The 27,310-nt window shown below is 32.8% G+C and overlaps 1 protein-coding gene across 3 annotated transcripts in view; it reads left to right on the top strand.

The window, feature by feature from the left end:
- LOC118202203 (uncharacterized) overlaps nt 1-27,079 on the top strand; it is a 110,668-nt gene extending 83,589 nt beyond the window's left edge. For all 3 annotated transcript variants that reach the window (XM_085822268.1, XM_085822269.1, XM_035374362.2), the window contains exons 14-15: nt 17,715-17,944; nt 24,750-27,079. In XM_085822268.1, the coding sequence (XP_085678394.1) occupies nt 17,715-17,944; nt 24,750-24,870 (351 nt within the window). In that variant the 3' untranslated portion in view covers nt 24,871-27,079. The remainder of the gene's footprint in view (nt 1-17,714; nt 17,945-24,749) is intronic.
- Nucleotides 27,080-27,310: the final 231 nt, after the last annotated feature.

Consider the following 27,310-nt stretch of genomic DNA (forward strand, 5'->3'; position numbering starts at 1 on the left):
AGAAATAAAATTAACACCTTTTCCTATACAATCTACATGCATTTAGTTTTTTAGAATAACAGAAATTTTGAATTAAATCTGAAAATTCTAAAATGAAGAGGAAGCATGTTCAAGAAAGAAACCGACTACATAAAGAGAAAGAAAATTATTCTTCAAAGATATGTACAGTTATTATTATGTAAATTAAGCTGTTATTTACAATTTCAGCCTCCTTTGCTATAATTTTGCATTTCCTCACCAGAACGAAAGTTACTTAGATAGTTTTTAAAACTAATGTTTTGAGGTTGTAAGACAGAATTTATTTCTGGCCTCCACTTGCATCCTGCATTAGTTGCTACCAACTTTGATAATTTGTAATTTATTCGTCTTTGTGTTACAGACTGTGGATGTTTGAATTTGTTACAAGATAACTATGTTACGACGAGTTACGAATTTGTTACGACATGTTACTCGGCCAACTTAGATTTAAATTAAACTGCATGGTCTTTGACTACTAGTCCACATTTTTAGTTTGAATTTGACTGTTCCTGTTTAATTGGATCACCATAAGCTGTAGTTGATTTCGCTAGCACAAGAACATGCCTTTATATTCTAAGGTCCTTTCAAATAAGAGGTAGGTTTACTTAGACCTTTATATGACTTTGTAGTTACTTTCAGACATGGCGATAATTTGCTTCCTGTTTATCAGGGGTTTTGGACTATTTAACATTTACCAGATCAAGTGAAACTTCATAAGTACTTTTTTAAGAGATTGCCAAGTTAGGAGATAAAGCATGCAGAAACTAGTAGGACTATTAGTTTGCATATTGAAACAAACTTTGAATTCTTAGAAAAGATGCTTAAAGAGTAGGAAATTGATATAAATTAGCCAAAATGTGTGGAAAGGCTTCAAATTTGAAAAGATGCATAAGTATTTTGTTGAGTACTGTTACGACAAAACGTAAATGTTTTGTAGCTTTTAATGTGTAGTTGTCATAATATCGTTTAAGAAAAAATGTCATAAATTAGATGTATTTTAAACTGTGACATTTTAATAGATTGTGATTTTAATAGTGCTTTTTTTAAAAATTAATTTAATAATTTTTTTTAAAATAAATCTATAATGACTAAGGGTTCTAACTAGCTAATTTAATTATTTTTAACAAACTGGTCACCCTTAAAAGTTTTCTGAGCATATTAAAGTGAGTTATTGCCTTTCATTAATCTTTACCATGATTACAACGTGTAAAAATTAACTTAAAACTTTGCATCTAGTGAGACTTAAAATAATACAAAACAGCTTATCATCTGTAATGCTTTAGTATCTTATTGAAACCTTAAAATATACTAACTGGGTTACAACCCCTGGAACTTTACACAAAGTTATGACACTAACTGCATCAGACAGGCAGAGCAGAACTAACTATAAAAATTTGCCAACCATACTTACATAAGGCTTTCAGATTTTATCTGATCAGCAGACCTACCTCTAGACAAGCAGCAGTGGTGGCAACAACCAGTCTTCTGTAACGAATGATGCTGATTATGATCAGGCCCGTAAAGTGCAGGGCAGTCATTAAAACGAGCAGAATGTTTTTCTGCCTGTCAGAACAGAAAAATTCAGTGAGAGACTAGACCCATGTTTGATTCCAGACGAATGGGGGAGCTACATTACTGGTTTTCGTAATTTTCCCCATGTTTAATGTGATAACTAACCAGTTTACCACAAAAATCCTCCAAGAGGGCATACATCCCCTTAAGCCGAATGTTGTGTATATATGAAAGGTCTTTCTACAGGTTTCACTAGTCAACCAGAGCAATCTGAACAAGATCAAATTCGTTAGAAGTATTTTCCATTTCATAATGTTTAGTAGTTATTATGAATGGGGGAGCTACATTACTGGTTTTCGTAATTTTCCCCATGTTTAATGTGATAACTAACCAGTTTACCACAAAAATCCTCCAAGAGGGCATACATCCCCTTAAGCCGAATGTTGTGTATATATGAAAGGTCTTTCTACAGGTTTCACTAGTCAACCAGAGCAATCTGAACAAGATCAAATTCATTAGAAGTATTTTCCATTTCATAATGTTTAGTAGTCATTATGTCAGGAACTATTTCGGGATCTATTTGATTCACAGTCATTTGTTATCTCTACAGGGTACAGTCATTGTACTGGTCTTAATCTCTTATTTCAGTGAATAATTTTAATTTCTTATTTAATTTTTACTTTTACAAATTTCCAAATTTTATGTTTAAGACAATTACTATGTTACAACTTTATGTACTTATCATTCATGTATATTTTTCAAAATTCATTAATAAATGTAGCGGATGGTAGATGGTTCCATCAGTTAAGCAATAAAGCTGAAAAGTCGTAACAACGGTACAGCTGGCTTAACTGATGGTGTCCAGTGTCTTGCTGACCTAATCCGACATAGGCCTCCTTGTGGCCACACTGGTAACCAGATTCGCCCTAACTATGTTCGGATGACCACTTCTGGGCTCGACTGGGACTGGCAATCCCAGCGTACTGGCTAGATCAATATCTAGACAGCTTCGACTTCTGGAGTAAATAAATATCTTCACAGTGATTAGAACCATCGTTTATTTGGTGGTAGGTTCAGACTCAGCAGGGAACAGACTGGTACTGTCTTGTCTGCCCCTTCGTTGTGGGGGCATTACGTGGTCAGATATCGAAGGTTGCCCTTGGGAGAAGGGCTCCCATTAGTCAAAACGTGAGGACGGTCAATGTCTAACTATGACCATGTTCTGTGTGAAACATTTGTCCCCCTGTGTAGACCGGGGGGATGGTGCCTCCTCAGATGGCCTCCAAGGGCTGGAGCGATTTAACCATGTAAAGGCTGCATTATGCATGCCAGGTCTGGATGCCCCGTCTTTTTGGTGCACTGTCTTATTTGAACGCCCCCCAGGGGTGTTGACTCGGGTAATACCTAGGATGCTTTATAATTTATTTCTAAGCAGTCTCGATCACAGGGGTATAAAATCAATCTTCACGGGACTAGGGCTATCACTGCCGATCGCTGGTTCAAGCTCGCAAGAGACCATATGGTACTATCTTGTCCATTCCGTTGTTTGTGGTAGAGCTATATAGTCAGATATCCATGGTTGTCTGGGAAGAAACACCCCCATCGGTGGAGTCGGTGAGTTCAGCGAGCCTTTAGACTGCTTGAGGTTTTCAGGGTGCACCTGGAGCCTCAAAACTGAATTTTTATATCCTCCCTTGGTTCCCCCCTGGGGGTGCTTGGAACCAACGCCTGTATGCCGTGATGTAGGGTTAGCAGGCCGGATTGGTGGCTCAGTCTGTCTGACAGTGTAAGTGACTTTGTTCTGCTGTCCGGGGTTGGGCCCCTGTTGATGGCAGATGTTTTTACCTTCCCTTCAGAACGGAGAGGTGGAATATTAGTTGCTAAGTATTCTTGTTGACTCAGCTTAATCTTGGTTTGTCTGCTCGATCGATAAGTTAGTGGTTCTTGGATCTTCTCTAGGAGTTGGGGCGTTTAACTGTGTTAAGGCAACCTTGAGCTTGCCAGGTCTGGGTACCCCTTCCTCCTAGCGCACTGTCTTATGTGAACGGAAAGTTATAACTAGGGCAGAAGTTCGTCTCTGGTGTTCTCTTATGTCTTAATGGGCGTGAAAATACGGATGTCAATGCATATGTAAGGGTAGACGCTTTTGATAAATTGCTTAATCCTTATTTTGTGTGTACTGTTGCAATCAAAGTAATTTGTGCAACATTTATCTTTTATGTGATTTTCTTTTGCTGATTGCTTGTTGTTATTGTTATTTTACATAATAGGTAAGCACAGTTGCATATTATGTTAAACTTAGGTTAAATTTTTAATTCAAAAAACGATTTGAGCATAATTACTCGAAAAATTTTTACCTCTCATTTTTGAACTATTGTCATATCCTTGTCTGTGTAAATTACTAATGTCTAAACCACTTTTCTCTTAAGTCTTTAATAAGAATGTTGTTAGTCCTTCACCTGTCATATGTGTTGCAAGACAAAATATTAAAAATGTTTCTTAAGTAATAACATTTGTATTTTCTAAATTAAGATACCTCATAGAAACTGATATCTCCTCTTGATGGCTGGCATCAGGGGTACAATCAAGTAAAATAGAAAAATACTTTGCCTGTTAAATCTTATTTCAAATAATTTGTTTTATGTTATCCCATAATATGCTAATTGTTTCTTTATCTCCAAGGTAATAAGGCATACTGTTTCGAGTTTCATTAATGTGTAGACATGATAGGGGCAAATTTTGTGATCATTTCTATACACTTTAAAAAAATCATAATTTCTTTCAAATTATTTATTACTGAAACCACGAAAGGCTACGTTTCGTTTATATATAGTACAAGATCAGCTTAACGTATGTGAAAAACTGCAAAAAAGCATTAACTAATAAAACTGAAAGCGAAATAAATAATATTGATCTTGTGTATGAGCTGCAGTTTTTGCAAACTTTGGGAAAATCTGTAGCATCACCGGTTGAAACTCTATATCGTTGTCAACATCATAAAGAATTTTGGACATCGATCCTAGAGAATTTTTTGTGCCTTACTGTAATCACAGTTCGAACCTTGTCGTAAACGACGCTGCGAACAACTTATTTGGTTGCAAATGTATTAGATATGTAATTTTTTTTTTTAATTTTAAGAAAATAAATAGAATTAAGCAGTATACTTGTTATCTAATGCGTTTAGTATATTATTTCGCTTTGCTTGCAGTGTTATTTTTGGGTACAATTTTTCAATAAATATGCTTGAGTGCGGGTTTTAAGAAAGCACAAAATGTTTTCACATTTAGAAAAATTAAAAGAGAAAATGTAATTTTGTTTTATTGTTATGTTAATAGTACTTCACCATAAGCAGTTTCTTATTAATATTGTCACTGCATAAAGGCGTTTGCTAGACATTTGCACGATGGCGCCAATTAGGCTTGGCTTGGGCCTGATTATGATTTTACTTCTCATTTTAACCTATGCTGTTTGGCATAAAAATAGCATAGGTTAAAACGAGAAAACCTCTAAATTCAGCAAGTACGTGACAAAATGAGACGTAAAAGAAAAAAATCAGCATAAAGCTGTTAGTGAAGCATAAATAAAATGTCACTAATCTTCTTTCAAATATGTCCCAACTGTTATAAGGGTAAAATATTTAATGCTAGCTGAGAAATTTTATGAAGTTGATTTTATTCTCAAATTTGTTTTTTATAATTATGTTTAATAATAATGCATTCTTCTTGTGGATCTATTTTATTCTTAGAATGGTATCACAAAAGTGAAGTTCAGGCATAGCTAATATATTTAATTAAATTTATTCAGTTCCTATTTGTTGATGGGTCCTTACTTTTTTCATTAATGACCCTTAAAAGTCCTTAATTTTTATATGCAGAAATGTATACGAACCCTATAATAAGTACCAAAAACAGAAATGTTAGGTTGTAGACATGAAGTTTTAACAATACTCATATAGTGTATCGTCTATGCATTATCTTAAATTTGTCTATTTATGATGAAATATAGGTTTTCTAGTGTAAAGCTGAATTAAGATTTGAACAGTAATTCAGTTTCTTTGCTTGTTGATTTCATTAAGAATGTATACTCAGTAGATGCATGTGCTTGTTCTTCCTAAAATTTGTATCTTGTGCTTTTCTTAAGCAGCATATTTTAATATTGTTTCTTTCATATTTTATGTAATTTTTTCTTATGGAATCGTAATTCATCAAATTTTCTTTTCAAAGTATTTTTTGAAAATGCTTATGTTTTTAATTCCAAGCATATAAATGTTTATTCTTGCTATTATTTTTATTTACTGGAATGATTTTTTTTTTTTTTTTTTTTTTTTTGTGTGTGTGTGTGTATTCATTTTAATAAACTGCAAAAATAAGTAAATTTAAGAAACAGTATCAACTCAAAATGTTCATGCAGTTTTTTAATGCAAAATTTCATATTACCTTTTATTAAATAGATATCATCTAAATTATTTGCTTAGTAGATTTTTATTATTATTTGCTTAGGTTTAATTTTTTCAGCACGTAAGATGTAAATGAATGTGATATAAAACCTTGGTGAAAGAGCCCCACATATGTAACTTTCCTTTCTAAAAATTGTGAATTTTAAAGTTTAATAAAATTTTTCAAATTCCTATACCAGTTTCTCTCAGATTTGGTTTCTGCATATTAAGATTTTCTATGTAAGAAGCTCAGTCCTATAATATCAGATATATTATTTTTATGAAATGTTGTTGATTTAGCGAGTTTTAAAGATATGTATAAAAAAATTCTTAAAAGTTTTATTTTCTTTGATGGTGAAAAAGACTGTGTTCTACTCTTGAACTTTTAATATATTATCAGTATTTTATTCCCTAATTTCACTGTAAGTATCATATCTTCTCCCAATATATTTTGGGTTTAAATCAGGGTTCGTAGCGGTCCTTATAAGTGCTTATAAGACCTTATATTTGAAAATAAAATATAAAGGCCCTTATAGGTGCTTACTTTTTCTTTAAAGCCTTTATTTTTTTGTTTTTAGTGGTTTTTTTTTTTTTTTTTTTTTTTTTTTTTTTTTTTTTTTTTTTTAATGAACGCGCTATTTTTCCCTGTACCAAAGCCGAAACTAAATAAACAACTTTTCTTCCTAATATGGAATGTCAGATGGTGAATCATACTCCCGGAAATAGCTTTTCCCCCTATCTCTGCATTAACATAACCTTTGGTGTGCACGAAGAGTACAGACAGGTTCCCATCATTCTATTGGTCAAAGAATTGCGAATGCAGTAGAAAATTCCGGTACATTCGGCATTCTTTTCCTCCCACCCAAATACTACACACGTTTCAATTTCTATCAAGATCTTAATAATTTGCATTCTCGTTCTGCTTGGTCAGTTCATATTCGTCTTTATTATGATCATTATGCTTATATTATGAGCATATGTATGAATGTTTATAATAACATAGTTGCAATAACTGCTGAAGTATAGTAAACTTCCAAAAATGGTTGTGTTTTAACACAGATTAGCTTTCTAAGGAATAATATTCGGAATGGCTTAAATAAAGGGAAAGTCATCGAATAGTCAAAATAATTTCATTTTTTTGGCCAATACATTATACAGAATGAAGATTGGGAGGTTCTCCTCTTTCTCCACAAAATCTCAAATATTGAAACTGTTACAGTTCACTGCAAAACAAGCCACGGACTTTTTTTTTGTCACTATCCAATCTGGATTGAATAGGACTAAAAGTTCTGCAGTCTACCAACGCAAGCGAAGAATGATTCTATTCCGGAAATTTAACGCCGTCTGTTGAAAATTAGAATGAAAAACACCCCAGTTATTTAGTTCTTTATTCTCCCAATACCGGCAGCTGTTGATTCCGATTGCATAATATTACGTAGGGAAGAATTACAGCGCATGTATTGCACAATAACGTTTGCGATATCTTGCAGAGATAATTAATTTTGATGTTCTGTCCGAGATTTGTTTATGAACACTTAAAAGAATTTTACTGTGCTTGCTAAGCAGAATATTTTTCAGTTCCATTGGTTTATTTTTATATGATGCATATATCAAAATGTCAAAAGCATTTACTTAGTGGAGAAATCTAAAGAGCGGCTACAGTCTATCCCCCTTCCGCTCCTCTTTTTCAAGTTACGCTCGACTGTCGAATATTCGCCAGTTTCCAAGTATGCGGGTTAGTTAAGCTTTTACTGTTAAAGGATGACTGCATGAAGCAAATTTTTGTTTTCTGATTTCAGAAATGTTCCTCTTTTTTACTTAAATTACTTTGCTTGCAATATCTGTTAAGGGAAAACTGATATACAATGAAAATTTAGAAAATGTTCAGAATTTAGATTTAAATTATTTAAATATCAATATGAGTGGAAAAATGAATTGTATTTATTATTTGGTTCCAGGCGAATACAATAAATATTCCTTATTATTATTTATTTTCTCGATTTTGAACTGAAATTTCATCATTAAATCTTGTAATATAGTTTAGTTCTGCATAGTTTTTTTCCTCTAATTGTAAACTAGTTCTGTAAATTGGACTGTTATGTAACCTTTTAACTGTCATGCCCGAGATACGCCTGAGTATTTCTCGGGGTAATTTTTTTTTTTTTTTTTTTTTTTTTTTTTTTGAGTGCATTGTATTGTCATACCCGAATATATATCGGGAGATGTTTATTTCGGCTACATTTGGTTTTTCCAATAAAAAAATTTGACAATTTGTGTACCCAAATCATCAAAATAACTTGACAGTTAAAGGGTTAAAATTTAAAAAAAAAAAAAGTAATTATTTTCCATGGTTGAGGTAATGCTTATTCTCTCTTAATAAATACTCCATTTCTCATTATTTTAAATTACAAGTCTTTTTAAGGTTATGCAGTTGTGTATAATGTAATTAGACAAGTGCTTATTTTTTTCTTAAAATGTGCTTGAAAAGTGCTTATAGGGGCTTATTTTTTTAACTAAAATGTGGCTATGAACCCTGTAAATGCATTTCAGACTTTATGAGAGCTTAAAATTATTTTCTTTTAGTACACTATAAATGTGCATGAAAGTATAATTTTTATTATATATAATAATCATATATGTGTTATTTGTAATTCTGTCAGGAATTTTATAAGTTTATATTGTAGTAATTGTAACAAATTTTGCAAAAAAAAGGGGGGGAGAAAAGGAAAAGTGCATGACATACATAAAAATAATCTTAAGTTTACATTCATAATAAGTTCAGTTATTATGAATTCATAATAGTTCTAGATTTAACTCTGTTGTGGCATTCATACTAAATAGCTGCATAACACAAACATGCAGTCATCAGTGAACACAAAGCTTACTGCATTTTAGCCACTAATGTGAATTAGTGGTTGTGATGGTATAATGGAGATTTCTTACAAAATAACAGAAAGACGAAGACAGAAAATAACAGAAGTGCAAAACTAACAAGACATTGGCATTTGTCCTCTTGGCTAAGATTAAATACTGCTGTTTCACGAAGGGTGTACATATCAAGCACCTGTGATGTGCATACAGAATTTGGAGAGAGATTTGTTTTACTTCCATATTTGTAGTAATTATTATATTAAATTTTCAAAAAACTAGGAAAAATGAATCACTTTTATTGATTACACATTTATTATTAGGTTAAGTATTATAGCATTTAATATGAACTGTAGTATTTCTGTTAGTTTCACTGTAGTTGCATGAAGCTTATAATTAGTGTTTTCAGTGCTTTTTGATCAGTGATTTTAAATATAATATAGTCTTTTGTCACAATTTGAGTCTACATATCTGAAGTCAATAAATTTTCTTATAACTGTTAAATTTATCACAGTTGAAAATTTTTCAGAAAAACTATCCAGGACAGTAATGTGATCACTAATTCAGTTGATTAGACAGTAAAATTATTCAATACTCACAAGTTAATGCAGTCTGCTTAAGTTCCTTAACCAGATTTCCCTGTGTATTTATCAATAGTTCAGTTTCACCAAAGCATTTCAAGCAAATAAAAGTGTAAATTATCGTTTAGATTGTAATAATTTTATTTATGAATTATTAGTTTTTTTAGTCAAAATATAAGCCATTTTGTAAAAGATTTTTCGTGTTTGGAGTATAATCTTACTAGTTAGCAATTCAGAGAAAGAGAATCTGATTTGTAGCGGATGAATTTCCTTTTTCATGTTATCTGGCCTTTTTTACCTCCTCTTTCTCTAGGTAGGAGCTTCAAGAGCTAATTGAATTGAAAAATGTAGCATAGAATACTTTAACATTTTTACAAAATTTTACATAATTTCATATTTATTGAAATTCACTTAAGTTTCCATGAGTTTCTCGTTTACAACAAATATGTAATCCATAATTTCTGTTATTATTTTTTAAATCTTTGCTATGAGCACTTTATTGAAAGTATTAGTAATGCAGTATTTTTTTGTACATCCACTTAAAAAAAAAAGCAACAGTTCCATAACTCCTGTTCTACGGGGCCATTTAACGAAATTCTCCTTTCATTTTTCATGCCTTGAAAGTGCAACTTAAGATATATATTAGGTTTATTTATAACAATGTTCTAACATAGATATTTTATGAACAGATTATTTCTGAAATGACATACTCATTTCCCCCTTCCCATATTTCGTTTGTGTGGCTCAAATTATGCCAAAGGGCCAATTTTTGTAAAAATCACAAGTAATTTTTAAAAATTGAGGTGTCAAAATTTTAGCTTCTCAAAGTTTTTTGAATTTGATATGTGTTTAATAATATCTTTATATACAGTCAAAAGTCATTAATTTGGACACCCATAATCTGGAATGATCTATAATCCGGACCTCAAAGCTACAAACTTTCTGTGCATGCGGCGCGTTGACGCATGCGCGTAAAACTTTTACGGCTACGAATATACGTGTGCCAGTGCGCAAAATAAGTTTACGAATGTGCGTTTAATGTATAACGGACGGTATAAGCTGAGCTAAAATTATCTAATTCAGTTAATGTTGCAGATTGCGTTGTTCCTTAATCTTCGAATTGGATACGGCTTATTTTTTGCAGACTGTTAGAGCGATTTATAAAAGTAAGCTTGAACTTTCGATTATGTTAAATAGTATTTCTGATATATATTTACTAATATGTAAAGGGTCTACAAAGCGAAAGTATGTTTCGAAGTCCATTGAACAAAAAGTGGTATTGCTGCAAAAAATGGATAAAGGCATATCCTTTGTTTATCTAAACTTTAACGTTTGTTTATCTTTAACGCAGAGGCGCGCAATGAATTGGAAGTTGATCTGTCAGCACTATCCTTATCTTCAGGGCAGATTTTTTTTTTTTTTTATTTGGCTTATAATTCCTTACTAAATGTAGTATTTCATCTCGATGTACTCCGTCTTTGATATGATTTAAATAAAATTCCTCGTCATTATAATTCGCTTCTGATAGCGAAGAAAGTGACAGGTTTTTGAAAACGAAAAAATTTCGATTGACAAATTAGTCGGTATTCTCGACACAGCAATTATAGGACTTGAATAGCGAAACTTTGTAACTGAACAAGAAATTATGTCTGTTTATAGAATTAACGAGAATGTATTATCACATAAAAAACGAAGCAATTTAAACAACTTACATTAAAAGAAATGTTTAATAAAGTAAAATAAATATTAAGCTTTTTTTTTTTTTTTTTTTTTTTTTTTTTTTTTTTTTTTTTGTAAATTTTGATACCTTTTAGATCATAATTGCTCTTTATTTCATAAATTACGGTTTCATATTTTTAATTTTAAAATTTCTGCATGCCATCTTACCAGATTTAAACTGATGATCTATAATCCAGAAAAATCGATAATCCGGAATCGCCGAAGTCCCGACGAGTCCGGATTAACGATTTTTGACTGTATATCCTTATTTTTAATACCTCTTCTTTCACAGTTTATAATTTAGGTTCAGACTCAATAAAATTCACACATTTATTTATTTATTTTTAAATATGTATTTTTTAGTAGTTTTCAGAAGTTCTTTTAAAACAGCTTTGAATTCTAATTCATAAAATGTTTACCATCCTCTTAAAGTAGATTGATTTCTAGTCTTACCCACAAAAAATTTGTCTTTTTCATTCAAAATTTCCCAGGATAAGCATTAATTTATATATTCACATGTTTTGAAATTTTTTCATATTTGTTTTAAGCAGTAATAATGCCAAATGTGTTTTACGCACTTTGTTACAGTCTTCAATAAATTGCACTTAGCTATCTTTAAATTTCCAAATAAACTTTTACTGAAGATTACTCATAGGGAATTTCTTTATTCTCATTTTTATTAATAATTAATACCTGATAAATATTTATAAACAATATGTGAAAAGCTATTTGTTAATTTATTAAAGTATATTAGTCAATATTTTTTTTTTCTTCTTTCCATTGAGAGTAAATTTTTACCTTCACCATTTTATTGTCAGCTATTAAATTACATTTTATATGCAACAAAATTTATTTTTTGATTTCAAAATTGTGCATCATGTATGCAATCAGTATTTCTGAATATGTCAAACAATAAATCAAAAGTAATATTAAATGAAACATGTTGTCTTCTATTAAAGAAATAGTTAACAGTTCCAAAATTTAGCAGAATATAAGATTTTTATCTCCCTTCTCTGTGTAGCAAAGACAACAAATAAAAATGATTCTGAAGGTGTTTTGTGTCCAAAGCTATTTTGTGGCCTTAACTGCATAATAAATTTAAGAAAACGCTTGTGTACATTTGAAAGGGCTCCTAATATTATCATCAAACATCCTTTCTTTGAAAAACAATATTGTTGCGTTTTTCTTTTCTGATTCTTCTGACACCAGTTGTTACATTATTTTCTTCCTTCATGTTCGTACGGGGTTCGTAGATTTAAAGTGAATAACGACAACACTTGATGAAATATCGAAACACACTTTATTAGTCAGTATTGTCAGGACAGCTCCAAAGCACTTTTACAGTTGTCGAAGATCTACTATAAATACACTGGAACAATCAGCGACACAGCCTTCCCACTGTCAGGTAACAACAGTGGAGACAGCCTCCTGCAAAGCACCCGAATCTGCTTTCCGGAGTACAGCTCCCGACTCTGCTTGGTCGTTCTCGGAACTCCACATACTCTCGAGACTCTCCACGTGACAACTCACGATGCACTCGATGACACACGAGCACAGCTCCTGACTCTTCGGTTCAGTCATTCCCCGGAGCTCAACATGCTCTCTCGATGATGCACTAAGCGACTCCTTCGGTTCACTCGACGACCCACTCGTCACTTGTTGCCCGGCTGTCAACTCGATTGACTCGCTAGACGAGACACACTCTCGATGAAGCACACACTGACTGACTGCGGATCAGCAGGGTTTATTTAACTTTTGGCCTGTGTTCGAGAACATTCTGGGCTAAACTGGTAAGAATTCGTTCCAGAAGCTTCTCCAATCGTCCATGGTATATCGCCAATTTTGTCACCAAATGGGCAATTTCTCGCCAAATGTGGCAGTCCTGCCCTTCTTGCTATTTTATGGCAACCCTAAAACTGCTTTGCGGAGGAAGCCATCTAATATAGTAACAATATTTTTATGAAAACATACATTTTAGAATAAACACATTTTTAAAAGTGAAGTTATGATTTGTCAAGATCTGAATTGCAATCATTAGTAATATAATAAATGATGTTTATTGTTACATTTATTTAATGTTGTTATTATTTCTGTTATATTAGAATTTATTAAAATTTTTCTTGTAAAATAATTTCAAAAATCTAAAAAGTAGTCATTCTCAGTGGACATATTGCTGATTTTATGTCAATCAAATTTTTAACATGTGCACTTCTACTCTTTCCATCAATGCTGTCAAAAAGTACAAATTAAGTGAGTTTAACTAACAAGTAACAATCTAAGTTCTGAGAAAGAGTACTGGCAATTTAACCATTGGCATTTCATCTATTGTACTCCTCTCGATTGGATAGCTACACTGCTTTTGGTGAGTTTCTCGTTTTCTTAGTTTAGAAATGTTCGTTTAAAAATTGTCATAATTTAGATTGGTTAATTATTTAAATATGGCAAAGAGGCTCTCTGTCTAAGGGAAGGAATTCCGTCTTGGCGGACTTATGTAATGAAAAGTAGCTTGTTTTCACTTTGCTCATGAGTAAAATCATGAAAGCCAAACATGCAACCATCTCATTCTTCTCTGTTCGACACCAGCACGAATTAACAGCGTTCAACGAGTCCTTAACTGCTCAACCAGTGGTTGAACTGCTTAACCCTTTGACTACGAATATTAAAAAATTAATCCATTTTTATATTCAAGTGAGCAAAATTATGTCATAAATAATGTAAATTTAGCATCTGGGATTTTTTTTGACATACGGTTTTCAAGCCAAAGGCCGGGATACATATCTCCAATACTTACCAGTCGACTTAGTATAAGCACACTTATTATTCTGGAGAGCTTTATTATATGAAATAGATTTTACATCGTATGGTACAGGGCATTCTTTGGATAACCCAACATTACACATTGGGCACCTCATATTTGTTCTTTTCTCTGTGTTCATTTGTGTACAACAAGCACAGCGGCATCTTAATTTTCCAACTACTGGAAAATGATCCTCCCCAACATTCAAAATATTCTAGGTACTTTTTAACCCAGCAGTAATTTTTAATTGTTAGTGGGACATATATGTCCCATTGGTAATTAAAGTTGAATTAAGAACCAGGTTATAAGTCTCTAATTTACTATTTTGTTTTTTGAAGATTTAAAATATTGTACTAATATCAGGCACAAAAAGTAGAGTTTTATTAATACATAAGTTTTTAAACTACTAAGCTGTATAGTGCAATACATATACTATTACTGTATTCATTTGGTGTTCTTGGAATCTAAGCTAAAGATGGGAGGATCATCACCCTGCCTTATTCACCTGGGAAGATTAATAAGATGTTTATATTAATCGACAATGTTTATCTTACAAGCTGAAGTGTCAAAAAAGTGCTGCAATTTTAAATGTTTGGCTGAATCCTGATTTAAATAGCTGATAATTAAGCAGGTGATTTTTAATTGTTCGTTATTCACTTGGAAACCATTCTATTATACGATAAGGCATCTTCTCAGCTGTCAAAAACCACTTCACAGAGCCACTCTCTTTTGCAAATAAGTATGTGTACTTAGTCATCCTGTGTGTTCTCCAGATTTATCTCATTATGATTATTTTTGCTTAACTCCTTTCAAAAAAAAGTTTCTTTTTTAACATGAAAGAGGTAAAAGGATTGTGATATTCTATTCTAAGAATCGTACTCAAAACAGACACCTACAAGCCTTTACTTTAATTACTTGTCATATTTGTATTAAGTCAGGAAGTTGCATGAATATAAACCATGTAAGATTTCTATTTTTTAAAAATACTTTTGATTGCATAATTGCCATGCTTTGAATTTACACTAAAACTTCAGTTACTCGAATTTTTGACAAAATAGTTGCCAAAACTAAAAATTGAAATGTATGTCAGAGTTAATATTGAAGTATGTGTTTCAAAAATTGAACTAATCCAGTGTAGAATTTTCAGGTGCCCACCCCAGGAAGGGGAGCTGTTTTAGTTTTGGCTTATTGAAAATAAAATACATTTGGATTGATTCCTTGCTTTTGTCCATAAAATAGAAAATCGTATCCATGATATACAAATTTTATAGTGCATAGTTTCAAATTAAAATTTAACAAGATAATTTAAACTTTAAGAGTTTGACAGTGTGGTTTTTATCCTAGTTTTTAGTAAAAAACACATGAAACATAAATCCTTTTATAAAGCTTATTAAGTAGCTATTTTTCCCTCATACTATTACACATTATGTAAAAAAAATGTACTCTTTAATATGGAAATTATTGGTCTTAAAAATTATCAAAATAATATGATTTAGATTAGTCCGTAATCCGGATGTCCATTATCCGGAATGATCTATAATCCAGACCTCAAAGCGACAAACTTATGCATGCGCATATTGCGTTTACGCATGCGCGTTTGATGCGCGCATCCGCTACGCGTGTGCGTAAAGCCAGTAAAGCTTTACACATAGTGAAGAAAGTGACAGAGAGGTTATTGAAAACGAAAAAAATTTCGATTGACAAGTTAGTCGGTATTCTCGACACAGCAATTAGAGGATTTGAACGGTGGAACTTTGTAACTGAACAAGAAATTATGTCTGTTTATAGAAAAGAGAATTAAAGAGAAAGTATTAGCACAAAAAATGAAGCAACTTAAACAACTTACATTGAAAGAAATGTTTAATAAAGTAAACAATAATTACTATAAATAAGCTTATAAATATTAAGTTTTTTTTTTTTTTTTTTTTTTTTTTTTGATACCTTTTAGATCATAATTGCTCTTTATTTCATAAATTACAGTTTCATATTTTTAATTGTATAATTTCTGCATGCCATCTTACCAGATTTAAATTGATGATCTACAATCTGGAAAAACCTCTAATCCGGAATCACCAAAGTCCCGATGAGTCTGGATTACGGACTTTGTACTATATAAGGATCCAGTCACTTGGGAGGGGTAGAATAAATGCTGCTTTTTGCAAACCAGAAAAGTTTGGGAGTTTCTTTGTCATTTTTTAAAATGCTTTAACTCAAATATTTATCCTTTTGGCTTTGCTTTAAAGTTTATTTACAGCTAAAATGTCTAGAAAATGAAAAGCAGTTTCATTGAATATGCAGTTGAAATTTTAGAAGAATTTGTCAAGAATTTAAAAAAAAAAAAAATAAATAAATAAATAAATAAATTATGGAAATGTAACTGCCAAAGCAAAGACATAACGAATTGATATTAAAGGCATTTTGAAGAATTCTCTCAGAAAATTCAAAGCAATAACACTAGGAGTAGTCTCTGTACTGGGGAAAAGAAAATATGTTCTGGAAGATGCATAAAATATCCAAAAAATTCAACATAGTGAAAAAGTAATGAAAGTAGAAAACTTTTGTATCCAAATGAAGTTCTCTATATGTATAGAAGTAGTGTAATTTATAATTACTATTATTATTGTTCTAAAAGAAGGCAAAGTTGAAAATTTCAAGTTTTTATAAATGATAGATTCTTTTATCAATATTTTAAAATATTGGGCACATTATTACTAAAACTATCAAAACCTTTTGATAAATTATGTTAGATTAGGAATAAACTTTATTTAGAAGATCATTTTTTCTTTAATCCAATGATACAAAGGATGAAATTCAGGATTAATTTGATTTAAATGAAGATTATCAGTGTTTGTGTAAAAAAAAACCCTTAAATATCAAAATTAATAAATAAAATTTTAAAAACAAATTACTTTAGGATCACCATGCATCACAATTGGATGAAATGTAATGTGACAAATTTTATTTTATGTAATGGGGTTATTTATAAAATTAATAAAAAAGTTATTCTTCCAATTTTTAAAAGCAAGTTATATTTAAAAAAATTTTCTTCTGGTGTCACTTAAAGAAATGTTAATAGCCTGTCTGTTCAAGATACATATATATGTAAGAAAAGATGTGGCCATAAAAATTCTATTTTTAGTTCAAAGGGGCTTTGTCCTTGAAGGACTGCTGCTTTCGTTTTGCGATTTTGCTTTGAATCACTATAAATGTCCATTTAACGTTTCAAACTGTTGCCACCAAATGTTAGAGTTCTGCATTATATTTGAAGAAATTAAATTATGAAAAATCTGCATACATATATGTATATTTCTCGCATTGTGATAAAACGACGGTACATAGAGCCATTGAGTTTTGAATAACGAAATCCTACTGCGCATATGGGCATGTGGAAGCTTAAATTTGAAATTTAGTATTTGTTTTATTATCAATTTCATATTTTGTAAAACTTTAACGAATTTTTGATTAACAAACTCAAGGATTTCAAAGTGAGCCATGGCAACGTTGTTCAGAAAAAACATTTTTATCTCCAGCGCGCAAGACTCTGTATCCGAAATTCTAAAGATATGCTCAATTTAAAACTAGTATTTTGCGATATTGCTCTTGAACTGAATTTTATGGTTTAAGTGCGAAGAACGTGATATTTAATAAATAAAGTTAACAGACAAAATGTTAAAAAAATGGCCCTTTGGATGTATTTTAAAATCTGAAACCTTTCAGATTTTTTTTATTTAAATTTATTAGAAAAATAATTGTTAGCATTTTGAATTGTTTTTATAATTTTCAGGGTAAAAACTGTTCTCGCTGTTTTTACAATGAGCATTGTTCTGGCTGTGAAATAGCTCGTGTTGGGGAAATTAGACTGCATCCTGGTGATAGCATAGCTGTCAGATATGTAGACCTTCCTCCTGAAGTCTTAGCATCAGCTTCATTTGTGGCAGAACATAAATCAATGCAGCAAGCTCGCCATAAAGCTGAACTAGATATTTATGATTGTTTAGAGTATTTTAGTGAAAGGTAAGTTTTGTTTTGTAGTATGTGGAAAATTACCACATAACTGCATTCTGAATTAGGTCTTTTTTCATATTTAAAAAATAGCCTTTATTTTTTTCTTTAGATGAATCATATATCCTTAAAAATAGAAATTATTGCATTTAACTAATGGCAAATATGTGTTAGATATTGTGTAGAGGCAATCTAGTGGGAAAAAAATGCATGACTGGTTTTTCAGATATTTATATTTTTTTAAATAATGCAAAAATTGTCATGTGACATTAATTTATGACAGAGTGTTATCATGCCAGAATTTTAGCTGGTATTTAATATTGCTATTTTAAAAGGCTTATTTTAAATGTAATATAAAAAAGCTTGAAAGCTCAAGCAACTGGAATATTTTAAAACTTTAGACCCCCTTTTTTCAAAATAAATAAATAAATGAATAAGTAAAGGCAAATGAGACACTTATAAAGCCAGCCTAAAGCATGTGAAGGGCTATGACTCTAAATAAATAAAATCTGTCTCCTAATAATGTGATTTAGTACCATTATTGGATAAGCATGACATCACAATACAATCATAATATCTTAATCTTGTCTTTTTATGCAAACCTGATTTATTTTTGATAATGCATTTTAGATTTTGTAAAGAAGGCTATAAATCAACTGCTCTTTATATATTTTCCCTCACATTTAAAAATGTTATTAAAATTTTAGACCTGCCCTAAATAGAAAGCATGCAGTAGAATATTTAAAAAATTACAGTATCCTGGCATCAAGAAAAGTGTGTGTTAATGGGCACTACATACAACTTTATTTAAAAACATATTAACAACTGCAATATAGCATGGAAAAGTATGACAAGTGATCTAAGTTTTTTTTTTTATATGCTGTTAGACTAAATAAAAAGCAAGTTCTTTCAAACATTTTTTACTGTTGAAGGTATTTCATATTAGATAAAATGTTTTACTTTCATATGTAAGCTGTATGAAAATACATTGGTTTTTATGTCTAAAATGCGCCACTTCCCCTCCAAATTATTATAATATTAAGTACAGACTTTTGATATTCAAGCTGATAATAAATAACTGATTTTATAATTTTAGAATGGAAATTTCTTCTTCCGTTCATTTCGCTTTTCTACTGTGAAACTGCATTTTTTATGCTCTCAGTTATCCAGAATTTCCATGTGTCTGGTATTTGGCATTTTCCAAAAATTTCCTTATAATCGAGGTTTTACTGTATGTTCTTGGTTTTTATAGTTTTTAACCTTTTTGAAATTTTTAATATTAAGCTATCAAGGTGTTAGATCAAGACTTGAAATTTTCAAATTGTAATTGTCGCTCCCACAGTCAAACTGCTGTCTTTTTATGGCATTATAGGAGAATAGTACTTATATTCTTTTTTGGTATTGTGAACTACAGATGCAGGTAGAAATGTGAGCAGGTTTCTAGAGTTTTACCATACAGGTATGTTCCTGCCACAGTTTTGAGAGAGATCACCTTGGCAGTGGGGGATCCGAGATTCTACACCTCCTTGAGGGGATTTTTCAGTGAGCATCATGGATCCTTACCACATTTAATTTCACTTTAAGGAGTAGTATGAAAATGCTGTTTTGCAAGGAAAAAATTCAGTGTCTTGTGTCTGAAGGAAAGATTCGCAATAAAAATGATAAGCTTTGGCTCTAGGTGTTTTTCCTAGAATAACATGTAATTGAATTTCATTACAGTAAATGCCAAATTATTAAAGGCACAGAGATAGAAATGTTGTTATGAAATGTCCAGGCGCGGTAAGACAGCTTTTCCGCAAAGCAGTTTTAGGGTTGCCACGTTTTGCGAGAAATCGCCCATTTGGCGACAAAATTGGCGATATGCCATGGACGGATAGAGAACCTTCTGGAACGAATTCTTACTGGTTTAGCCCAGAATGTTCTCAAACACCAGCCAAAAGCTATATAAACCCTGCTGGTATGTGGAGTCGAGTTAGTTATGAGTTAATGTCTCATCTACGAGGGTAAGTTGAAAAATAAGTTTCCCCTGTCGACTGTGGTCAGAGTTGTGTATGAAAGTCAAAAAATAGAATGAGACATTAAAGATATGACATACCTTTATTTTATTATTCTCGTACGAGTACGTTGAGACATTTGTCATATTGCTTGATAAGCTTCAAAAAGTCCTCCAAGAAAAATTCACGCTTTGCATATGGAAGAAGCATTGAACGGCTATGGGCGAAAGGTGACGCAGCAGGAAAATGCGCAAGTCACCGATACACCATTGGGTAGAGGTTGCTGCAAATCAAGCAGATGGCACTGTTGCAGTGCCTGCGCAAAGCGGAGACCAGCCTCTCATTTGAGCCCCGGTAGCTATGGAGAGAAGGTGCGTTTTGAATTCGTGGTCAAAGGAGGAAGTGAGAGCAGTTATCCGCTATGAATGGGCACGTGGAGTATCAGGAACAGAAATTCATAACCGCCTCGTGGAAGTCTATGGACCAGGTGTGATGTCGAAGCAAATGGTGCGGAGATGGTGTCGCACATTCAGGGATGGACGTCAGCAAGTGGAGGACGTAACGAAAGCTGGACGGACGCGCCCGGCCACTACAGATGCAAATGTCAGGAAGGTGGATGACATGATTAGAGCGAACCGACGTATCACCATCGATGAAGTAGCAGAAGAACTTGGAATCTCACATGAGCAAGCTCAAAACATCATCCACGACATTTTTCGATACAGAAAAGTGTCAGCACAATGGGTGCCCCGACAATTGACCTCGACACACAAGGAACAACGCATGGGGGTCAGCCTGGAACATCTTGTGCGTTACCATGAAGATGGCAATGACTTTCTGTTTTGGATTGTGACCGGGGATGAAACGGGGGTCCACCATTTCACCCCAGAATCGAAGGCCGCATCTATGGAGTGGAAACATCCGTCATCACCTGTCCGAAAGAAGTTCAAGACAACTCCCTCTGCAGGTAAAGTGCTCCTCACAGTTTTCTGGGATGCCCAAGGAGTTTTGTTGCTGGACTTTTTGGAGGTTGGAACCATCAATGCTACGCGCTATTGTGACACCCTGTCGAAATTGAAAGAGGTGATTCGGAAAAAGCGGCCTAGCCTTCTCACATCTGGCGTTCTGCTGTTGGATGACAATGCCAGACCACATTCGGCGACGGCAACGCAAAACCATATTGCAACTCTTGGTTGGGAGCGCCTATACCATCCGCCATACAGTCCTGATCTTGCACCAAGCGACTTTCATCTGTTTCCGGCTTTGAAGAAAAATCTCGGGGGAAGGCACTTTGGAAGCAATACTGAAGTGAAACAAGCCGTTCAATGCTTCTTCCATATGCAAAGCCTTGATTTTTTCCTGGAGGGCTTTTTGAAGCTTATCAAGCGATATGACAAATGTCTCAATGTACTTGGTACCTATGTGGAAAAATAAAGGTATGTCATATCTTTAATGTCTCATTCTATTTTTTGACTTTCATACACAACTCTGACCACAGTCGACAGGGGAAACTTATTTTATCGAGTATGTGCCTCGTCTAGCGAGCTGATAGTCAGTCATTGAGCGAGTGTTTCGAAGTCTAGCACCCATTTGGTAATCGAGTGCATCGATGAGTCTCTTAGTGTATCGTGGTTAGTGCATCGTCGAGAGAGTGTGTTAAGCTCCGGGAACGACTGAATTGAAGAGTCAGGAGCCGTGCTCTGCATGTCGACGAGTGCATCGCGAGTTGTAGCATGGAGAGTCTCGAGAGTACATGGAATTGCGAGAACGACCAAGCAGAGTCAGGAGCTGTATTCTGGTGCTTTGCAGTGAATCTGTTTCCACCGTGATAGCTTGATAACCTGAAAGGTGTGTCGCTGATCGTGTCAGCGTGTTTATAACAGTTCGACGACTGTGAACGAGATTTTGGAGTTGTCCTGATGAATACCGGCCAATAAAGTGTGTTTCGATACTTCATCAAGCATCGTCGTTATTCACTCCAAATCCATACAAACCCCATACAAATGTGAAGGAAGAAAATAAAGTAACAACTGGTGTCAGAAAAAAAAAAAAAATAACACAATACTTTATACTGACTCAGAAGCTCCAACACATATTCATTCTTTCAGGTCTCTTAGGCCATTTGATTTGGCAAAGAATTACAAAGGGTTGCACAGCCTAACAGAAGTACAAAAATATGTTTAAGGCCATTTGCAGAATTTAATATTTATTGTTAATCAAAATATAGGTATCAAGAAAATAATTGAAATGTCATATATAATATTGCTAATCAAAAAAATAATAAAAAATGACTGCCAGGTTGGCTTCAGAGATATAAATTATTCAGTAGGCATGAATTCAGCCATGAACTTTGATAAAAGTTTGTGTTTGAGATTAGTGCTAAGCTAAAAGGCGGCTACAGAGGCAACAAACTGTTGATGAAATAGATTTAAGCTAGTTAATGATTGTATTTCTTCAAAATGGAGGTGTTATATTTCATGTCAAACTGGAATTGACATTCGAGATCTTTCACATACCTCATAATGAAAAAGTACGTATTGTGCATGAGTAAAGTAAGGCACTACTTCCACTGTCTAATTCTTTTTACCTTTTTGAAAAGAAAAAAAAAATCTTTAAGAAAAAATGGCTGTTTTTCCAGAGGACCAGCTATTAGATCATTTCAAATATTGGACTGTGCAATGTATTATGACTTCGCCTTCAAAAGAATATTTCAAGTATAATGTGTTCAATCACTGTAGAACAGCATTTCTCAAACAATATTCCGAGAAAAATTATAAAACTGGGGTTAACTGATTTGAAAACTGATTCCAGCATAAAACAAAAATTTAAAAAACTGCCATTAAACCAGTTTTAGATACGTTTTTCAGAAGAACATCCGAAATTAATAAAATGAGCTGCTTCATATTTTACGTCCTTTTGCAACAGCATATTTGTATAAGGCAGATTTTTGATATTTCACTATGACAAAATCAAATAGAAAATAAATATATATATATATATACTGGTGGACAAAATTAAGAGGGGGAACACATTTTCCCAAATATCTCGAGAAAGACTGGATGGAAATAAATGAAATTAGTTGCCATTATAGTTTATTGTATGATTGGGCAGTGAAAATATGGCTAGTATGGTGGCCTCTGATAGACAGACAGCATGCACAACGAGTAGACATTGTGTTAGCAAGAGAGTTTAGTAGTTCTCTGTGGAAGTCGCACCCATTCCTCCACCAGAGTAGTTTTTAACCCCTGAATGGTTCTGGATGGGGGTTGTCTTATTCAAATAGTCCTTCGAAGAACGTCCCAAACATGTTCAATAGGTTAAGGTCCAGAGATTTTGCTGGCCAATCCATTTGATGAATATCTTTGCTTTCCAGATAGTCATCAACCATGTGCATCCTATGTGGTCATGTATTATCGTCCATAAAAATTAATTCAGTGCCAACAGCATTCCTGAAAAGTCGCACATAGGGCTGTAGGATCTCCTACCTATACCTCTGGGCATTAATGGAACTAGTGTCAAACATGTGAAGCAGTGTACGATCATTTTGCATAATCCCTACCCAGACCATCACTCCTCCACCACCATATTGGTTCCTTTCTATGATGTTCCTGGAATGGTATCGGGTCCCAGGTTCCCTCCATATCAATAATTGCCAAGAATCAAGTTGTAGACTGAATCTGATCTCATCTGAGAAGAGAGCATTAGCCCGTTGAAGATGTGTCCAGTGTTGGTGTTGTATGCACCATTGTAAATGTTCTCTTTTGTGGAAGAGAGTGACTGGGATGCAAATAGCAGGCTTTCTGGCAACTGCCTTCCTTGAAGCTGATGTCCCTTGTGGCAGTAGCGAGGTCATGAGACAGTTGTGTGGTTGTAGACATCCTCTGGTGCTTGGCTGAAAGCACCAAATACCGATCGTCATGGCTATCGAGCAACCTTGTCCTGGTCTTCTAGACACTGGCCTGCTGTTTTTAAACCGATTCCACAAATTATAGATGTCACTTCGTGCTACATCCAGTTCTCTTGCAACTTAAGCATGCTAGTGCCCTGCCTTGAGCTTACCCTACCCACGATTCACCGTATCATTCCTTCGTCTAAGCCATGATGTGTACTCATTTCACCTAAAAAACAGCAGAATACAAGATTATTCAAGGAAGACGATAAAAATCACTTCCGTGTTGCAGAGCAGAATAAGCTGAGCAGCTGGATGCGGACTTTTATACCTCCTGCTGGCGTAGCAACGCCCATAGGAGTAAGTAAACTCAGCTCAGTGACATTATATGGCAACCAGCTGTCTAGGTTTTGTGTAGTATTTTAGGAAAAATGTGGGGAAATGTTTTCCATCTCTTAATTTTGTCCACCTGTGTAGAATAGAATATGTATATGACAAATATGGAAACCAACTTGTGTTGCATCTAATAGATATGATTTAAAAATTGGAATAAATGTATATTTATCTAATATATCCATGTTAACATTTATTAAATCTGAAAATCCAAATTTGCTCTACTGTTTCTTAAAACTTTTAGAGCTTACAAAGTGTTCCATGTTTAGAAAAGTTTGAGAAACACTCCTGTAGAAGGTAAGTAAGGTCAAACAGCAAATAAATTAGCCAATAAATTTGTAGTTATGATTCAATAATTAATTTCTTTTTAATTGTGTTCAAAGATATTGTAATTTATCTTTATCTATATATGTTGAATTATTTTTTATATATTTTTGGTTAAGATCATAGATTTTACAGTTTAGTACTGTGCATACGAAATGCAGGAAATTACCTCTGTTATATGGATCTGTAAACATATGTATATTCTTTCATTGTTTAGAGAAAGTTTAGATGAGGATAGTCCATGGTTTTGTCCAGTATGCCGACGTAATCAACAAGCTACCAAGTCACTTTCTGTTTGGAAGTTTCCTGAAGTATTAATAATATGTCTGAAACGGTAAATTATATATATGTATATTTTAATGTATTTTTTATGATATTCATTAACTTTCTTTTAGTTTTATAAAAACAATTAATGAAAAAGGTATTTATTGCATTATTTCCCTTATGTAAAAAATATGGCAAATAAAAATATTTTTTCTAATTTTAATATATAAATTAATATATGTATGATGATCAAAAAACCTATTTTTTAGTTTTTAAAATTTAAATAAGGAATAAGCCCAAATTCATTGATGCCTGATGAATTTTTAAATGTGATCATATATGCCTAAAAAGGGATTTTTGTTGTTATTAATTTTTAAATGAAACACATTTTTTTTAATTCTTGGTATAATTTTATATAATTCATACAATAATTTTTAATTACTGTAGCTTTTTAAATATTTTAATTATTTTATGTGTTAAAAGATCAAAAATACATTGCATTTTTTAGAAATCATAATCACCTGAATGACCAGAAAATTTTTAAATCTGTGTTTTCTTCATTCTGACAAAAACCATGTTCCAAACATGTACTGCATAATGGACTTTCACATGGACCAGTACAGATGTGGTCATATCTGGACTGAAAATGACTATGAAATGAACCATCCTGCATTTTTTTAGATTTATCCCCATTATGATTACTTTCTATATCCAACTAAAATTGACTTTCAAAGTTCCCCTGCCCATTGTCATTAAGGATTACTTTGTTTTGTAGAACTGTACTAAAAAATGCTTTTAAAAGGCTTTTCTTTCATTATCGGATTGTGCCACTGCGTGCATATAAGCTTGAAGATTGGATTTCAAGTATAGTAATCCCGACTTATGTGAGTTGGTGATCTTAAAACTCGAATGTGCGTCGAATGCCTAATCTGAAAACAGCTGGCAGGGAAGAAATTTTTTAACAAAGGGAAAATTAAAATATTTTACATAAATTTTAAATTTCTCTTAATAAATTTCTATCAAAGCACTCATAAACAATCATAATAATATCCATAGAAAAAAATTTAATTTATTTTTTATCTGAAATCTGAAGGTTGGTACAATGGGTACTGCTTAATAAAAATCACTGTTTCATAAATTCAGGTGCTTATAAAAATCAAAACCTAAGGAAAGAATTAAAATGAATACAGTATCATTATAAAATCAATGCTACAGTGTATAAATATCAAATCGCTTTTAAAATTGTAAAGTCAGAACTGTAAATTTATGTTTCAAGTTTAGTGATTTTGTTCAAAGTTTATTCATTTTAACACATGGAGGGGCAACTGCTAGAATTTTCATATCTGGAATTGTCAAAACCTCCAAGTTGTGTTTTAAAGTCAGCGATATCATTCAAGGTCAAATCAGTTTAACACATGGAGCTGCAAATGCTAGAATTTCTAGACCAATCATGGTGGTCGTAGGTCACAAGAGGTTTGTTAGAGCTCTCTCAAACTGAAAAAAGAGGAAACATTTAAAAAAAAGAAACAAAAAAAAAAAAAAAAGAAAGAAAAAGAAAGAAAAAAATAAAAATAAAAAAAGAGAGAGAGATGTAAAAGAGAATCTGGAAAAAAAATTTGTCTTTTTTTGCTCACGCATTTCATTCAATTCATTGTCTGCATCATGCCTTTATTCTTTGGTCATGCCTTAAAATGTCCAAACACAAGCACTTAAGCCTAAAAAAAAATAAAGAAAAATTGTGAAGCAGTATGATGCTTTACTAAAATGCAGGCAATGTGAATTCAGAATTTCACAATCTGCATTATGTATGTTGTTGAAAAGAAGGAAGGCAATTTTGGATGAAATGATGCAAGTGCAGATGTCTCGCAGAAGCAAAAGGGAAAGTTTGCTGATATAGAAACTGGTCTCTTGAAGTGTTTTCGATATATCAGGAACATGAATGCCACGCTGTTACAAGAAACCCTGTATCAAAAGGCAAAAGAATTTATCAAAATGCTGCGAGAGGAGTTTGTTCCTTCCATTGGATGTCTCACAAGATAGAGAGACAGAAACAATATCATTTTCAGAAAATTACAGGGAGAGAAACATGATGCAGACCCTAATGAAGCTGATAATTGGATAGAAAAGAATTTAGCTGCACTTTCACAAGAAACGAACTGCATCGAATTTTTAATACGGATGAGACTGGTCTTTGTTAGAGCCCTACCCCACTCTTTAATGTTTAAGAATGAGTCAACTGACTGTAAAAAAAAAAAAAAAGAAAAAAGAAAAAAAAAAAAGAAACAATATGTTACTGTGTTATTAACATGTAATATGGACGGAACAGTTATAAAGACTCCATTAGTCATCAGTGCAAGCAAAAACACTCATTGCATTTGCCTGTGACTTATTACAACAATAAAAATGTTTGGATGACAAGTAATATTTTAATGATTTTCTTATGAAATGGGATAATGAACTTTAACAAGAAAAAATGGCACGCTAGATAGCACTGCCCATTCAACTAATCTCTTG

The sequence above is a fragment of the Stegodyphus dumicola genome, chromosome 8, assembly GCF_044657685.1.
Source record: "Stegodyphus dumicola isolate Sdum_Otavi_A_Nest chromosome 8, ASM4465768v1".
NCBI classification, from domain to species: domain Eukaryota; kingdom Metazoa; phylum Arthropoda; class Arachnida; order Araneae; family Eresidae; genus Stegodyphus; species Stegodyphus dumicola.